The 18,022-nt window shown below is 33.7% G+C and overlaps 1 protein-coding gene across 10 annotated transcripts in view; it reads left to right on the top strand.

Annotated features, from left to right (window-relative positions):
* LCORL (ligand dependent nuclear receptor corepressor like) overlaps positions 1–18,022 on the top strand; it is a 163,411-nt gene that overhangs the window by 31,241 nt on the left and 114,148 nt on the right. For all 10 annotated transcript variants that reach the window (XM_027597595.2, XM_027597591.2, XM_027597597.2 and 7 more), the window contains exon 2: positions 7,014–7,079. In XM_027597595.2, coding sequence (XP_027453396.1) covers positions 7,014–7,079 — 66 coding nt within the window. The remainder of the gene's footprint in view (positions 1–7,013; positions 7,080–18,022) is intronic.

Genomic DNA, 18,022 nt, shown 5'->3' with positions numbered 1-18,022 from the left:
CTAATCATTTGACGTAATTTTTTTTTATTTGTTTTTAAATTTTATTTTTTAAAATTTTTTTAGAGAGAGAGCCTGAGCGGAGGGAGGGGCAGAGGGAGAGGGGGAGAGAGAATCTTAAGCAGACTCCATGCTGAGTGTGGAGCCTGATGTGGGGCTTGATCCTAGGACCCTGAGATTATGATCTGAGCTGAAATCAAGGGTCAGACACCTAACTGAGCCACTCAGGTGCTCCTCATTTGAGATAGTGTAATGCTTGGGATACAGTTGGGGTTCTTTATTAGACTGTTGCTAAAAAATGAATTCTGATGGATTTAAAAACTACATATGAATATGCTGTATTCCTTTATGAAAGCAAAACTTCAGAATTTTATACACACACATACACATGTAAAATAATTATTTCTGTCAAAAAAATTTTTTATCCAAGTAAAAATTTGTAAGCCATAAAACAAGATACAAAAAAAAAAGTATCTGTGCTTTATTAAAATAAAACAAACTTCTGTGCGAGAGAACAAAATGAAAAGTCAAGCCATAGTTGGATGGATGCAGTTCACGAAATTGACAGTTATCATCCAGAATGCATAAAACTGAATTTTTAAAAGGCCAACAATCAGTTGAAAAGTGGCAAAAGGGCAATTGGAATGTAGAACATTTCAAAAAATGCTATACCTAATATGTTAAATTAAAATTTTATTTTAATGTGTTTGACAAATATAAAGTCTGATAATACCAAGTTTTGGTTATTTGGGGGGAAACAGGAACTCTTAAACATTGCCGATAGACTTATAAAATGATTTAATCATATGATGTAATGTCTGGTAAAGTTGAAAATGTGCATACCTTAGGACCATGTAATTCCACTTATAGATTTCTGTTGAGAAGAAACTAACACTTGGACAGGATGACACATTCATCAAGAGTTTTAATGCACCATTGTTCATAATGACCAAAAAGTGAAAAGTCACACAGCTCTCAATAGAGAAATGGATAAATTGCATGTATTTATATAAATGAACTCTATATTATAGTCAAACTGAATGCACGAGGAATTTTGGTCTTTTGGTAAGGTTGATCTCAGTTATATAGATAAATCTTTGTGCTGAAAGCAATGAAAAAAATGTTAGATTTAAAAAAAAAATTAGAGCTGAAAAGACGGGAATACCAAGGTTAACATTAGAGGTAAGTAGAAAATAAGAGGCAAAGCTGCTTAAGCTTGAAGTCCTTTGTTAATATTGTTTATTTGTGTTTTCCTGGTTAACTAGGCAAAAGGATCAAAATTCAAGCCTTGGGACTTGTCCAAAGTAGACATTCTTAGAGGATATCGTCTGCAAATTAAGCTAGACTTCAAAAGGCCATGTCTTCAGGGTAGAAGCAACCAAATCTAAAATCATCCTTCCTCCCTGCAATTCCAAAACGTTGCCTGATGAGCAGAGCAGGAAAAGGAAGAAGTAAAAGGAGAAAAATACCTGAGATTGAATTGGTCACAGACTGGCCTTCTAGCAGATCTGTATCCTGACAATCAAGTTGCCTCTAGCTGTGATATTGGTTTGAAGTGTTGCTATGGTCTGAATTTTTGTGTTCCCCCAAAATTCGTATGTTGAAAACTTAATGCCCAAACTAATGATATTGGGAGGTGGGGCCTTCTGGAGGTGATTAGATCATGAGGGTGGAGCTCTCATGGGATTGGGATTATGGGATTAGTACCCTTTTAAAGGTGACCCCAGAGAGCTAGCTCACCCTTTCCGCTATGTGAGGACACATAGAGAAGTTGGCATTCTGTAACCCAGATGAGAGCCTACACCAGAATCTGACCATGCTGGCACTCTGATCTTTGACATATAGCCTCCAGAACTGTGAGAAATAAATGTTTGTTGTTTATAAGCTTCCAGTTTCTGTTACTTTGTTATAACCACCTGAGTGGACTAAGAAATGTATATTAGTTTCCTACTGTTGTTGTAACAAATTAACCCAGATTTAGTGGCTTAAGAGAACACTAACTTACTATCTTACAGTTCTGAGGGTCAGAAGTCTGAAGTGGGCCTCAGTGGGCTAACATCAAGTTGTTGGCAGTGCTGTATTCCTTTATGAAAGCTTCAGGGCAGAGTACATTTTCTTGTGTTTTCCAACATTTAGAGTTTGCCAGCACTCTGTGGCTTGTGGCTCCTTCTGCCTTCAAAGCCAGCAGTGACCAGTTGAGTCTTTCTAATGATGCCATCTCATTCTGACTCTTCCACCTCTCTCTTCCCATTTTAAAGAGTTTTGTAATTATAGTGGGTCCACCAGTATGATCTTATTATAAGATCGACTAATTAGCAACCTTAATCCCATCTGTGACTTTAATGCCTTCTTGCCGTGTAATATAATTTATTCATGGGTAGTGGGTATTGGAACATGAACATTTCTGTGTCTCTCTGACAAATAAATAAAAATCTTAAAATAAACCCAAATTTATTGGTAACTTTTAAATTTAAATTACTAAATTCTGACAAAATGTCAGAGTTTTTTATTTTTTTGTCAGTGGGTTTTTTTTTGAGATTTTATTTATTTGACAGAGACACAGCGAGAGGGGGTACACAAGCAGGGGGAGTGGGAGAGGGAGAAGCAGGCTTCCTGCTGAGCAGGGAGCCCGATGCGGGGCTCGATCCCAGGACTCCGGGATCATGACCTGAGCTGAAGGCAGACGCTTAACAACTGAGCCCCCCAGGCGCCCCTTTTTGTCAGTGTTTTTAAAAGATATCCCATATTAACAATACAGAAAGATTGTAAAGAGATAACTGGAAAAGACGTATCATAGAAACTAACAAAAAATGTTTTATAGCTGTATAATATTAGACCATATAGTCTAAGGCAAAAATCATTGCTAGAAATAAAATAGGTCACTTCATAAATGGATAAAGTTCTATTCACCAGCAAGCTATAACAGTTATAAAATTATAAACACTTAATAATACAGCTTCGAAAATACATAAAGCAGAAGTTCAAAGAAATAGAGAAAGTCACAATTTTATGAAAGATTTTAGATACTTTTCTCAACAATTGGTAGAAGGGACATAAAATAACAAAACTGAATAAGGATAATTTAAAGAGCACAGGTAACATGTTAACCTGATGAACAAATATAGAATGCTGTATTCAGCAGTTTTAGAGTGCATGTTCTTTTCAGGTATATGCAGAGAATTTTCAGAGGTTGTGTATATCAACCATAGAAACAATCTCAGGAAATTTGAAAGGCTTGAAGTTATATTGGGCATTTTCTTCAGATAAATTTAAAATATGCTTCCAAAAACCATGAATCCCAAAAGGAGTCATAATGGAGATTGGGAAATATTTTAACCAAATGGTGAGAAAATATTATGTATCACAAGTTGTAGAATGTAGCTTAAAGGAATACTTAGATGGAAATTGATAGCTTTAAATACATAAATTAGGAAAGAAGAACAGCTGAAAGTGAGATAAACATCCATTTCAAAAAGGAAAAATAAGATAGTAGGAAGGGAAAAATGAAGGGGGGGAAATCGGAGGGGGAGACGAACCATGAGAGATTATGGACTCTGAGAAACTCTGGGTTCTAGAGGGGAGGGGGTGGGGAGATGGGTTAGCCTGGTGATGGGTATTAAAGAGGACACGTACTGAATGGAGCACTGGGTGTTATATGCAAACAATGAATCATGGAACACTACATCAAAAACTAATGATGTATGGTGATTAACATAACAAAAAATTAAAAAAACTAATGTAATGTATGATGATTAACATAACATAATAAAATGAAATTTTAAAAAAAAGGAAAAATAAGAGCCAGATAAACTAAAAATAGAGGACATGAAATAAAAACAGAAGCAGAAGTTAATGGATAAGGAAACATGCCTACGAAACAGAAGATCAAGGAATCAAAAAGATTCTTTTTAAATTAAAAAAATTGAGAAACTTTAATGAGCTTTACTGAGAAGAGAAAGCATAAATAACCAAAGTAAGGAATGAAAGGTGAAGAGGGCACGACCGCTGATGCTGTTGACGTTAGATAGATAAAAGCATACAATGAAACATTTGATGCAAATAAATTGAGAAATATAGTTGAAATTGACAAGTAGCATAAGAAATAGAATACCTGTGTAGACCTATGACAGCTAAATAAATTGGATTGGTAATAAGCCTGTTTAGAAAGACTTTATTTCCAGGTGGCATCCCTGGCATATTTCTACCAAATATTCAAGCAAGACATCCTACATTTTTTCATTTTTCGCAGGTGGTAAAGAAAAAGAACATTACCATTCATTTTATGAGGGTAGCACAACATTAATATCAGAACTTGATAAGTACAAAAGAAATTTACAGACCAGTTTCAATGGTGACCATAGATGCAGAAATTTTAAAGGAACTGTCAGGGCAGGAAACCCAGCAAAAATACCTCATGATAATGTTGGCTTTTCCTAGGAATGGGAAAAGGTTGGCTTAACATATAGTAAAAGATAAAAAAATGACACAATTATCTCAATAGATGAAAAATAAATTTGATAAAATTCATCTGTTGACGGTAATAAAAACCCCCTTGCAAGCTAGATGTAGAAGGAACTCCCTGAATGTGATAAGTAGTGTTTATTTTTTTTTTAAAAAGATTTATTTTAAAGATTTTATTTATTTGACAGAGACACAGAGAGGGAGCACAAGCAGGGGGAGTGGGAGAGGGAGAAGCAGGCTCCCCGCTGAGCAGGGAGCCTGATGCGGGGCTCGATCCCAGGACTCTGGGATCATGACCTGAGCCGCCCAGGCATCCCAAGATTTGTTTATTTTAGAAGGGGAGAGAGCATGGGCGTGCACACACGTGTGCACATGCAAGTGGGGGAGGGGCAGAGGGTGGGGGAGAGAGAGAGAAAATCTCCGACATTCCCTGCTGAGCACGGAGCCCAACATGGGGCTTGATCCCACATCCATGAGATTATGCCCTGAGCTGAAATCAAGAGTTGGATGTTTAACCAACCAGCTGAGCCACCCGGACTTCCCAAGTGGTTTATTTTAAAAGTATATTTAATGATGAAACTTTGAATGCTTTCCCATTTAGATTGGGCATAAGTAGTTAAGCTTAAAAATAAAACTGCCAGTTATTTTACCAGCAAAAGATGGGTTTATTCAGTAATAGCAGAAAATTGCCATCCTGGACAAGCAAGCTATGGCAAAACCATAGGCAAGTCCCCTGAACAGGTTTATTTAAAAGAAAAGGAGGGAAATTGGGTGGGCTCTCATACTGGGAGTTCAGAGTAGAGTGGCTTTTCATTAGCAGAACTATGACAGTCTCTCATTGGTTGAACTGCTGCCAGGGGAGGAGGAAACTCTTTTTTTCCTCCCTCTGGGACAGTCAAGTAGTATCCACATGCAAGATCCCTCTCTTCTTTGAGTCTGCAGTTGACAACCAGTGGTAGGATGTGAGAGCTCCCCCTGCTGGCCTCCTGACGCCAAAAATGAGATTTCCTTTTATTAATTTTCACAAAGTCAGGGATGTCTGCCAATCATCACTAATTTTCAGCATCATAATAATGGAGCTCTAGCCAAGGCAGTAAGGTAAGAACAGGAAAAAAGAAAGCAGTAAGGGTTGGAAAGGAAAAAACAAAACTTATCTATAGATGTTGTATTTGTGTACAGAGTATCCAGATGACTTATTATAATTAGAGAATTTAGCAATGTTGCTAGATACAGAGTCAATATACAAACACCAATTATGTTTCTATCACCCTACAAGAAACAAAACTTTTCAGTAGCACCAGCAGTATGTACTATGACTAAATCTTAATAGGATATACATAGGACCTTGGTCTTATCTGGGGAGGAGCCTAGAAGCCCAGTAAAACAAAAGTTTAAGTCCTTGTTTGCCTTCTTCATTTCAGACTTAAATCTAGGAAATGTGCAACATTTAAATTCAGTAGGCTTGTAAGGAGGAGGGGCATGATATTTTGTCCAATATAACACAGAGTAACACCTTAAAATAGTTGTTTACAGTATTTTTGGAGCACATTGATAAATAAAATATCTTAGTAATAAAGATTTGGGGTTCTTTCAGTCTGAGTCTTTACCTAATATGAAAGTCTTTTATATAGTATTCTTGAAAGCTCTCTCTGATGATGATTCATTCACTTTTCTGCCTGAAATTTCCACTCATAGAAACTAGTACTGAATCATTTCACAAAGATTTTATTAACTACATATTTACTAAGTACTGTGATAACTACATTATTTTGTCAAATATAAGGTATCATTAATTTTAAGTTGCATCATTTCTTCACATTCTACTAAGTGAAAAAATGTTGCCATTCTTTTTACTTTATCAGTAAGCTGCTTAAAATTAAGAAACAGACTTCAAAAAGAAAATTGTGAAATATTAAAATAAGTATATCCAAAAGGTAGAATACTCTTTCAAATTCATGATTGTTGTTATCCTGACAAGATTTTTGGTATTTTTTTTCCTTAAAACAAGGTAGTCCGTAGCCATGAACAAATTATTGTGTTCTAATTTTTATAAGTATGTAGGTTTAAATTTTGTACATCATACTTTTCACAGCAAGATTTTCTCCCCATTGATACTCACTTACTCATTCTTGTAACTGAGTTTAAAGATGCTACTTTCTTTTATGTTTACATTTTTTGTTACAGACATAAACTGGAATGTAATACGTGTCTTTTTTCATTTTTCTCCTCTACAAAATTATTACCAAAAAAATCTGCCTATAATATTTCAACCTTGGAATATTTCTAAATAACAAAGATGTTTACTTGTTTTAGTAGTGAATATTACATTTGAATATTTTAAATTCTTCACAATCATGTAATTTCTGATAGTCATTGTGTGATTGTTTACTGTTTTGTGTATTGCCTAGTTCAGCTTAATTCACCTAAAGGAAAAATGACGCCTCATAGTTAGTTAAATTTATAATTTTCTAATTCATTTGGGATTATGGTTTTTGATTATTATAAAATTTAACTTTTCCAGTAGGTTATATACTTTTCTCTCTTTTACAACACAGGTTTTGAGAGTATTTTAGAAGGGCTTTATGGACCACGGCTACGAAGAGACCTCAGCTTATTTGAAGGTAATGCTTTTTAAGTTTTATTTTAAAATTGTGACTTTCTGTCCCATTTAACAAAGGAAAATGGTTGTTCTGTGCTAACTTTACGTTAAACATGAATTTGTGGTCTTGTTTAATTAGTATTTTTAAATAAAGTGATCTAAATGCTGTTTTTGTTATTATATAAAGTTATCATAATCTTTTTAAAAATTTAGTACACTGACCAAAATGGAAAGTGAAGCTTGTCTTTGGCTTAATGGTGAAATTTAATTTTTATTGTAACATACCCTTGCTTATTCTTTTTTTTTTTTTAAGATTTATTTATTTATTTGACAGAAAGCACAGATAGGCAGAGCGGCAGGCAGAGGGAGAGGGAGAAGCAGGCTCCCTGCTCAGGCCTGACGTAGGGCTCAATCCCAGGACCAAGGGATCATGACCTGAGCCAAAGACAGACACTTAACTGACTGAGCCACCCAGGCGCCCCAACCCTTGCTTATTCTTAAAGAGGATTTAAAAGGGTTCAATTAAATAAATATTTCCTGTTGTTCATGAAACAGGTAGCCTGGAAATCAGATTGTCGCTCTGAGAAATCCCACCATGTGTGTTCAGAGTTTTATATTTATGTATAATACTATTTGTTATTTATTAGCCACTTCTTTCAAATGCTGTGGCATAAATCCTAGTGGAAGATTTTGATTTGTGATATAATTGCTGTGATACCATAGTTTAGTTGTTTTATTGCTTGCTTGGAAATGTAGAGCAGTAGGAGAACACTTTTGTAGACCTCTGAAATTTTATAGTACAGTTAATTCAAAGTAGGTAATGCTGGTATAGATTTTCTACTTCAATTTTGATTGAATTATTTCTGAATCTTGTATCTGGTCTGTTTTATGTCCTCTTTTACCTTCTGTTCTACTATGGTACCTTCCATTCTACCGAGACCCAAGACATCTCTAAAGGTGCTTCTTTCTTCTGTGTAAATAAGTCTGTTGAGGTGAGGGAATGATGGTGGAGTAGTCAAAAGTTTTCTGCCCATTCTTCATTAATGTTGAGCAAAATAATTGATTTTGATTGATCTGAAAGTATCTATGAAAGATCATTTGTCCCAACCACCTATCTTTGCTGAGATGAATTGATATCCATGTAAAACATGACTTTTAAGAATGGAGACTCCAAAATGTGCTTGTTCTAGTGTTTTATCGTTCTTCTAGCTAAGATCATTTTTTAAATTTCTCTTAACTTTAATCATTTCTCATCTTATCATAATTCAACACTGAATTATTTTTACCTGATATATTTTTTAGCAATACTAATTGTAGTTTCACATATTTTTCTGAGCTTACAAATGAACAAAGGAAAAATCTAAAAAAACAAGAATTTAACCTAAGTCTGACATTTCTTCAGCCTTCCTTTCTTAACCTGCTGTCCTCATTCATGTCAGAAGTCAGCATTATACTTAATTGCCTTCTGACAACCCAAATTACAGCTTGTGACTCAGCCTGCTGCTTCCCCCACTTCCATGTGTTTATTTACATAGTTGTATATATATGTATATATTTATGTTCCTTCAGAAATTGTTTATTATACAAAGGGCAGAATGTTCTAAGGAAATAAATGCTTTGTATTTTGTTTCTAGACTAGTATTTCCTTAGTATACAAGTTGTACATTTATTTTAGGAAATTCAAGAATACAGATAAGCCAGAAAGAAAAAATTTTCCCTACTCCCATGATCCATAGATAACTTCTAAACATTTTTATATAAATATAAGATCTACATTTGTATTTGTTATTTAATTATAGTAGTATATACTATATGCACAGTATGTGTAATTTCTGTGCCTCTTGTGTTCACTGGTATATCATTTGGGTATATGAAGTCTAGACCATCTTTCTTAATGGCTGCACAGTATTTCATTGTAGATCTATTTATAATTACTTATTTAACTTAATAACCCATTGCTGTATATCTCATTTAAATTCAGATAGATCTTGTACTTTATGTCCTTTTTAGTGCTTTTTTTGGTGGGGGGAATTAACAAAATTAGCTAAGCTTTGAAACTTGCACATAGACACATATTCATTGCCTTTGTTTACCCCAAATATTCTTTCTCCAGGTTTCTTAGGTAAATTCTTCCTCCTTTTATTTCCTCTTTTGAATTAAAAAATAGCATCTAATTAAATTGTAGCCTTAAGAATGATGATATTAATTGTTGCAATAAATCTGTATCTGTGCAAGGATGAAGACAGTCATACGTTTTGAGGGAAATTAAATCAGTACTATCAAAAGTGTAGAGCCTCTTGAAAAGGCTCTGTAGAAACTATGCATTATAGACATCTCCAGCTTCTTTCTTATCCTCTTATAAATAAGTGTGCTTTCTTTGTTGTTGCCATTGTTAAAAATGGTTTAATATTTAGATGCTGGGACTATAAGTATTTCTCACTATGCAAATCTATATGCAGGAATCAAATAGATTAGTGTGTGTTTTTAGATAAATCATTGGAAATCTGAACCTTTGTTAACTCACTTTCCAAAACTCAGAAACCAAATATATTGGCTAGCAAAGGATTCTTGTATATTACTCTAAATTATTTTTTCTTATAAAGTTAAATAGTATTTTAATTTTATAATACATTAATTTAGATAGACTACATTGCATACCTATTGCTGTTTCTGTGGAAAATATATTCTAAATTTCATATTTGCTACCTTAAAAAATCAACTGTGGCACAGAGCATATTTTTAAGTTTAAGACTTTTGTATCGTATACATTAATGTTTTGAGTGGTTTGTATTTTAATTCTTGAATTTGATTCAGAACCACCTCCAGATTGAATGGTTTGAAGGAAGCTTTTGAGTGGTGCTAATTTTTGTTTTGTTGGAAACGAAACAGAACCCCCTGTTTTCTATCTTCTTTGGTATGTTTTGTGACTTTCTCTCCTTTTGGGGAAAATATAACTATTATTTTGTGGGGGGAGTCTCCAAAGAAGGTTTGAATGTCGTAAACTTAAAACTTTTATGATGCCCAGAAAAGTTCCTTACATTCTGTGCCTCTCTTCCTTCTCATCTCTCCAAAATTTATTTTTCCTGATGCCACAGAACTTTTAAGCAAAAATTCCCTCTCTTTTTCTACTTTAGTCAGTCCTTTCTCATGTTTTATTTGTGAGCTGGTTTCTTTCACCTGTGGGAATCATCTGATTTACTTGCCATGACTATGGATATTTACAAAAATTTGGAAAGAGTGTGGTCGACCTGTGTAAACTGATAGATCCAAAGAGAGATTCTGTCAGAGGTCATCAAGCTATAGCATATGAGCCAAATCCAGCTTGTTTACAATTTTGAATGGCCTGTGGACTAAGAATAATTTTTACATTTTTAAATAGTTGGAAAAATAAAAAGATTAACATTTAGTGACATATGAAAATTATGTGAAGTTCAAATTTAATTGTTCAGTTAATAAGGTTTTATTGAAAACAGCCCCTCTCATTTGTTGAAACATTGTCAATGGCTGCTTTCTTACCACAATGGTAGAGTTGAATGGTGTGGCAGGTTGTATGGCCTACAAAACCTAAAATACTTAGCGAAGGTTTGTTGACCTCTGAGTGTACCACTGACTGAAATTTAATATTTTTGACTTAATATCTTTTTTCCAACTGTAAACACTATGATGATAGAGACAACAAAACTACTTTTTAATAAGATTTATTAGGTAAAACATTAAAAAAATTTATAAGTATAGTTGACACAATGTTACATTGATTTCAGGTGTTGCAACATAGTGATTCAACTTCTGTACATGTTATGCTGTGCTCACCAAAAGTATAGCTGTCATCTGTCACCATACACTGCTATTACAACATCATTAACTATATTCCCTATGCTGTGCCTTTATTCATGTGACTTACTCATTTCATAACTGGAAGCCTCTTATCTCCTCTCCCCTTAGTCCATTTTGCCCATCCTTCCTACACCCTCCCCTTCCCTCTGGCAACCATCAGTTTATTCTGTGTATTTATAGGTCCAATTCAGTTTTTAGCTTACTCATTTGATTTAGATTCCACATGAGTAAAATCATATGGTATCTGTATTTCTTGGTCTGACTTATTTCAGTTATGTAGTACTCGTGGGATCCATCCATGCTCTTGCAAATGTCACAGTCTCATCCTTTTTTTAATGCTGTGTAATATTCCTGTGTGTGTGAGAGAGAGAGAGAGAGAGAGAGTGTGTGTGTGTGTGTGTGTGTGTGTGTGTGTGTGTGTGTGTGTGTGTGTGTGTTTAGTCTTGTATCTTCCTTTTCCATTCATCTATTGATGGACACTGAATTGCTTCCTATATCTTGGTTATTGTAAATAATGCTGCAATAAACATAGGGGTACATATATCTTTTTGAGTTAGTGTTTTTGTTTTCTTTGGGTAAATAGTAGTGGAATTATTGGATCATACGGTATTTCTATTTTTAATTTTTTGAGGAACCTTCATACTGTTTTCCACACTGGTGTACCAATTTGTCTTCCCACTAACAGTGTATAAGAGTTTCTTTTTCTCCACATCCTCTCCAACTCTTGTTATTTTTTTACCCTTTTTTTTCAAGTTTTTATTTAAATTCTTGTTATTTAACATACAGTGTTTAGTTTCAGGTATAGAATTTAGTGAATTATCACTTACATACAACAACCAGTACTCATCACAAGTGTCCTCCGTAATACCCATCACTTATTTGCCTTTTTGATTTTAGCCATTCTGACAGATAAAAGGTGATATCTGATTGTGGTTTTGATTTGCATTTCCTTGATGATGAGTGATGGTGAGGATCTTCTCATGTGCCTTTTGGCCATCTGTATATCTTCTTTGAAAAAATGTCTATTTTGGTCCTCTGCTCATTTTTTAATTGGGTGTTTTTTGGGGTTTTTTTTGGTATTGAGTTGAATAACTTCTTTATAAATTTTGGATGTTAATCTCTTAACCTTTTATCAGACATATTATTTACAAATATCTTTTCCCATTCAGTAGGTTGCCTTTCTGCTTTGTTGGTTTTCTTTGCAGAAGCTTTTTATTTTGATGTAGCCCCAATAGTTTACTTTTATTTCCTTTGCCCTAGGAGATATATCTAGAAAAATATTGCTACCACTAATGTCAGAGAAATTGCTGCTTATGTTCTCTTTTAGGATTTTTATGGTTTCAGGTCTCACATTTAGGTCTTCAATCCATTTTGAGTTTGTGTGTATAATCTGAGAAAGTGGTCCAGTTTCATCTTTTACATGTAGCTGCCCAGTTTTCCCAGCATTTATTGAAGAGACTGTCTTTTCCCTATTGTGTATTCTTGCCTCTTTTGTTATTTTGTGTCGGAAATTGTGATGAGCAGTGAGGAAAGAAAAATGAGTAAGTAGGATCTCTTCTAGGAATTCATGGCTTAGTATTAAGTCAGTAGTTTTCCAATATGGATTGATTATTTATTTTAAAACCAGAGAATCTAATACTGCTATATTTTCTAGTTATATAAATTATATTAGCTCTTACCAGTGTGTACACAAAAACTTATCTGAGTGTATTCATCATGCTGTTTATAATACCAAGATTAGAGAAACAGGCTAAATATCCAACAATAGGATATTTATTAAGTAAGTTACGATATATCTGTTTGATGGACCATGCTTATTTATTAAAAATTATTTAGAACTATATTTGAGCTTAGGAAATATTTGTGACAAATAAGCATGTGTATAATATCCTAATTTTTAAAATAAATAGCATTTTTTAAAGCAGTTTAAATTTACAGAAAAAATCGAGTAGAAAGTACAAAGATTTCCCATATACCCTCCCCCTCCAAGGTTTCTCTATATTAATATCTTCCATTACTGTTGTACATTTGTTAGAATTGTTGAGCCAATATTGACGTATTTTATTACTGAAAGCCCTCATAGTTTACATTAGCTAAGTCTGTGGGTGTTGTACAGTAGTGTGCATTTTGGCGAATTCGTAGTCATATATCCACATTATAGGATCCTACACAATAGTTTCACTGTCCTACAAATCAGTAGGTTGCCTTTCTACTTTGTTGATGGTTTCCTTTGCTCTGCAGAAGCTTTTTATTTTGATGTAGTCCCAATAGTTTATTTTTGCTTTTGTTTCCTTTGCCCTAGGAGATATACCTAGAAAAATATTGCTACCACTAATGTCAGATCCACCTTTTTAGTTATTTCTCCTGTCTCCAACCCATGTCAAACACTGCTCTTTTTACTGTCTCTCGTTTTTCTTCTTCATAATGTCATATAGTTGAAATCATACAGTATTTAGTTTTTTCAGACTCACCTCTTTCACTGAATAATGTGCATGTAAGTTTCCTCTATGTCTTTTGATGGCATCATAGCTCATTTCTTTTTATTACTGAATAATACTGCACTGGGTGGATGTAGCATAGTTTGCTTATCCATTGATCTACTTGAAAGGCATCTGGGTTGCTTCCAAGTTTTGGTAACTATTAATAAATCTGCCTTAAACATTTGTGTACAAGGTTTTGTATAGACATAACTTTTCAACTCATTTGCCTAAATACCTAGGAGCACCATTGCTAGATAGTATGGAAAGATTATGTTAAGCTTTGAAGAAACTGTAAGACTGTCTTCAAAATTGGCCATACCATTTTGTGTTCTCACCAGCAATGAATTTAAGTTCCTTTTTCTCTGCATCCACACCAGCATATGATGTTGTCCATGTTTCAGACTTAAGCCATTCTAGTAGGTGTGTAGTGGTAGCTCATCTTAATTTTCAGTTCTTTGATGGGATATGCTATTGAGCATCTTGTCATAAGCTTATTTGCTATCTGCATATCTTCTTGGGTGAGGTGTTCAGAATGTTTTTGGTACTTGGATAATGATGATAGATAGTTATAATGATAGAATGAGGAAATACTACTGCTTTTGTTTTCTGGAACAGATTATGGAGAAACCATCTGGGTTGGAGCTTTCTGTTTTAGAAGGTTATTAATTGCTGATTTAATTTTTTAAAAGATTTTGTCAAAGAGAGAGAGAGTGCACACAAGTAGGGGGAACCTCAGGCAGTGGGAGAAGCAGGCTCCCCGCTGAGCAAGGAGCCCAATGCAGGACTTGGTCCCAGGACCCTGGGATCATAACCTGAGCCAAAGGCAGATGCTTACCACCCAGGCGTCCCTGATTTAATTTTTTTAATAGATATAGTCCTATTGAGATGATTTATTATTTCTTATGTGAGATTTGGTAGATAGTGTCTTTCAAGGAATTTGTCCATTTCATCTGAAGTTACCAAATTTGTGGGCAACTAATATTATAATATTTTTATTATTTTGTTATTATTCATAGAATCAACAGTGATGGCCCATCTTTAATTTCTGATATTTTTTCTTTTTTTACTTGGTTAGGCTGGGTAAAGGTTTATCGATTTTATTGATATTTTCAAAGAATCAGCTAATGCTAATTTTTAAAAAGGCACAGAATATAAACTAGAAGGATATATTGCAAAATGTTAATCATTATCTCTGGATGATGGGATTACAAATAGTTTTTCTTTTCTCCTTTATAGTTTTCAGTATAGCTAATACATAGTTTTAAATGAAAAATTATTTTTCAGTAACATTGCCCACTGTTCAGTGTCTTTCCTCAAAATCAACATAGTTATAACCACTTTTTCATAACCCTCATGAGAAATCTAGTTCAGTATTCTCTTTTTTCACTTTTCATTAGGCTTTGTCTTTGGGAACTTTAAATTTGTTTCTTAGGGTAAAAGGGTACAAAAGAGAATAAAAATGTTCAAAAGAAGTACAATTATCTAAAAGAAAATGAAAGTAACACCTATTGAACTTGTTAGGTGTTTTGCATATGTTATTTAATTTTTACTACAGCCTTAAGATGCAATCATTATCCTCATTTTAACAGATGAGGAAATTGAAGCCCAGAGAAAGTAACTTGCCAAAGGCCACATCTAGTATTTGGAAAGATATCTCAGTACCAAGGCTTTTTTAATTGCAAAGTCTGTTATCTTTCCAAGACAGATAAGGTAAAATGATTGGAACCAGACTTTGACCACAAATATATATCCATGGTTAAAAGGTTGATCTTTTGTTAGTCATTTACTATTAGTTTTCCTTTCTTTTCTTCCCCCCCCTTTTTTAAAGATTTTATTTATTCATTTGACAGAGAGAGCATAAGCAAGGGGAGTGGCAGGCAGAGGGAGAGAGGGAGAAGCAGGCTTCCCGCTGACCATGGCGCCTGATGCGGGGCTCAATCCCAGGACCCTGGGATCATGACCTGAGCTGAAGGCACTTAACATACTGAACCACCAGGCACCCTACTATTTTCGTTATGACATTGCCTTTTATTAATAAGACTATTTCTGTAAGGTACCTAATTTGATCCTTTTGATCTTATACAACTTCATGTATTAACATTGCAAAATGAGAGACAATGTATTTTAGGGATATCTGATTTATTATCATATTTTGTTTGAGAAATAAAATAAGTCTGTACTATTTACTTAACTTTCATGACATGAAAAGATAACCTGGACAGAGAAATCTGGCCTAGAGTTGATTTTTCAAAATTTGTTTTCCAATAAATAAAATGATGTATCTCACCATCATTTATTTGGACTCAAAATCAAAAGTTCTGTAGAAAGAATAGTTATTAAATATTGGTAAGTAAAGTTGGAGATTTTTTTACCCAGCAAAATTTAAAGGCATTTATATAATTGTTGATTATTCATTGCCATTTATTTAACCATATAGGCATTTATTTTAATTAACGTTTCCTTGAAGAACTCTAAATAACTAAAATAAATGAGATAATCTCAGCATGCCCAATTTTATCTTACAACTGGTAATTGTTTTAATTATTCCAAAGTTTTTCCTCGATTCAACATATTTATCACTAAAACTTCATGAAACCTTACAGTGATTTTTCAAAAATACCTCTTCTCCAGGACTACCAGCTATTTTTAAAAATTCTAATGCTAGATTCCTTTCATATCTTTTATTCATGAAGCCATAATAAAAAAAAGCAGTAAGATTTCCTTGATCTATCAAAATTGTTATGCTTCGCATATGAGTCAAGTTTTTGCACAGTAATACTGCCTAACAAATAGCTCTAAAATCTGTTGCATCCTTATGGGTGATCTGATTCACTGGACTTCAGGGATCACTTCTGATGACTGCAGGTCCCAGTCTGAAGGAATAATAGCTGTGTGGGGCAAATTCTTTACATGTTGGATGGTTAAAACTCAAGAGAACTGGGGCAACTTGCCATACCTTTTAAAGCCTCAGCTTGGAATATATACGTCACTTTTCCCACGTTCATTCTACTAATCAGAAAGCTCTGCCTTCCTAGTAAGAGACATTGCACAATTCCACATTCAAGAGTGTGAATGTATTATTCTACTATAGTGATAGGCCAAAGGGTTGAAGCAAATTATAAACCTGCATAACTACAATTCTGGGTTTTTAATTGTTTAGATTGCTTAAACTTTTTGATTTATCAGGTCATTTGCAAAAAAATGATCAGTTTTCTTAAACTGGTATATTAAAATTATCTGTCTTCTGCAAATTAACTGTTTTAAATACATTTGTGATTGTGTAGGATTTAAAAAATGATGACTGATGATCCTGCTTTTTTAGTAACTAGCCTTTGCATGGTGTTTTATAGTTTATAAAACATTTTCTCATTTTTTCATTTGATCCACAAGTAAGTTAGGTGATGGGATCTTTATTTTACAGATACAGAAATTAAAACAAAAACTTTATAACTTGACAAGGTTACAACGAGTAAGTTCTACACCAGATGGACACTTTAAATCCAATTATCTTTCCATTACCCTATACTGGGTCTCATGCTCCCATTTCTTACCATTTCTAAGTTTGGATAAATATTAGGACTATTTCTAGACCGTTGCCAAAACCAAAGAGAGCTGTCACTACACTTTTATACTCCAACAGATTACATTATCGTCTATTCTGACTTGTATATCTCAATTGATGCAAGAATTTCTTGGGGTCTGATCCTAACTGGTACTTATTTATTACCATTCCAAAAAAGGTAAGCTTATTTTCTGTGTAGTTTAACATAAACATGTATTCAGCTTACTTATTTCAAAAGTATGAAAGAAAATAACTGTGGTATACCAGTGCTTTTCAAATTAGTACCTGTGTAACTGCTCAGATGATAATTGTTTCATATATTAGAGGTTCTATATAGGAATTTATTTCGGAAAGGAAATTAAGGGGAGTTTTACTGCAAGGAGTAAGTTTGAAAAATCACTGTATGTACCAAGTATAGGTAGGTTGGCAGTGTTGTTACATTGTCATAAAATTTATTCATCATAAAATGTTTGTTTTGCACAAACTTTCTAATACATTACTATAGTTGGATTATATGAAACATTCTTGTGGAAAAGAATTCATGTTTTGTGTTGAGTAAAGACTTGTTTACCTGCCTTTTACTCGAACTCTTACAACAGCACCTTTAAACAATACAATAAAAATCTGATTGAACTTCTTAGCTATGGATTTATACTTTTTTTTTTTTTTTGGAACAGCATTTCATTTTCTCAAATCTGTGGGCTTTTCTGGTGCTCTACTCCATTTCTCTGTTTTATTTTGCTTTCATGATGTGTAAAATTTATTTTTCCCCATACCTCCTTGTTTTGATTTCTTTCATAGTGAAAATTAAAAATTAATGATAAATTGAATCATTTAGGTTAGATGATACTTAAAACCCTATTGTTAGAAAATAAATTTATAACCAGCTCATTGTTCTTGCTACTTTGTCCCATAATAGTGCAAAATTACTCTCCTTACAGCCTTCTCTTGTTTATTTCTTTCTAGATGTTATCACTTTAATTTTAAAGTTAGGCCTTCTCCCCTTACTATTAGTAGTTAGTTTTTTTTATATGAGCCATTGCTGTGGAGAGTGGTAATTTTATTTGTTTGAATAAAGTTAGTGTATTT

This window comes from Zalophus californianus, chromosome 2 (assembly GCF_009762305.2).
Source record: "Zalophus californianus isolate mZalCal1 chromosome 2, mZalCal1.pri.v2, whole genome shotgun sequence".
NCBI classification, from domain to species: domain Eukaryota; kingdom Metazoa; phylum Chordata; class Mammalia; order Carnivora; family Otariidae; genus Zalophus; species Zalophus californianus.
This window is presented reverse-complemented; position numbering and strand designations above follow the sequence as displayed.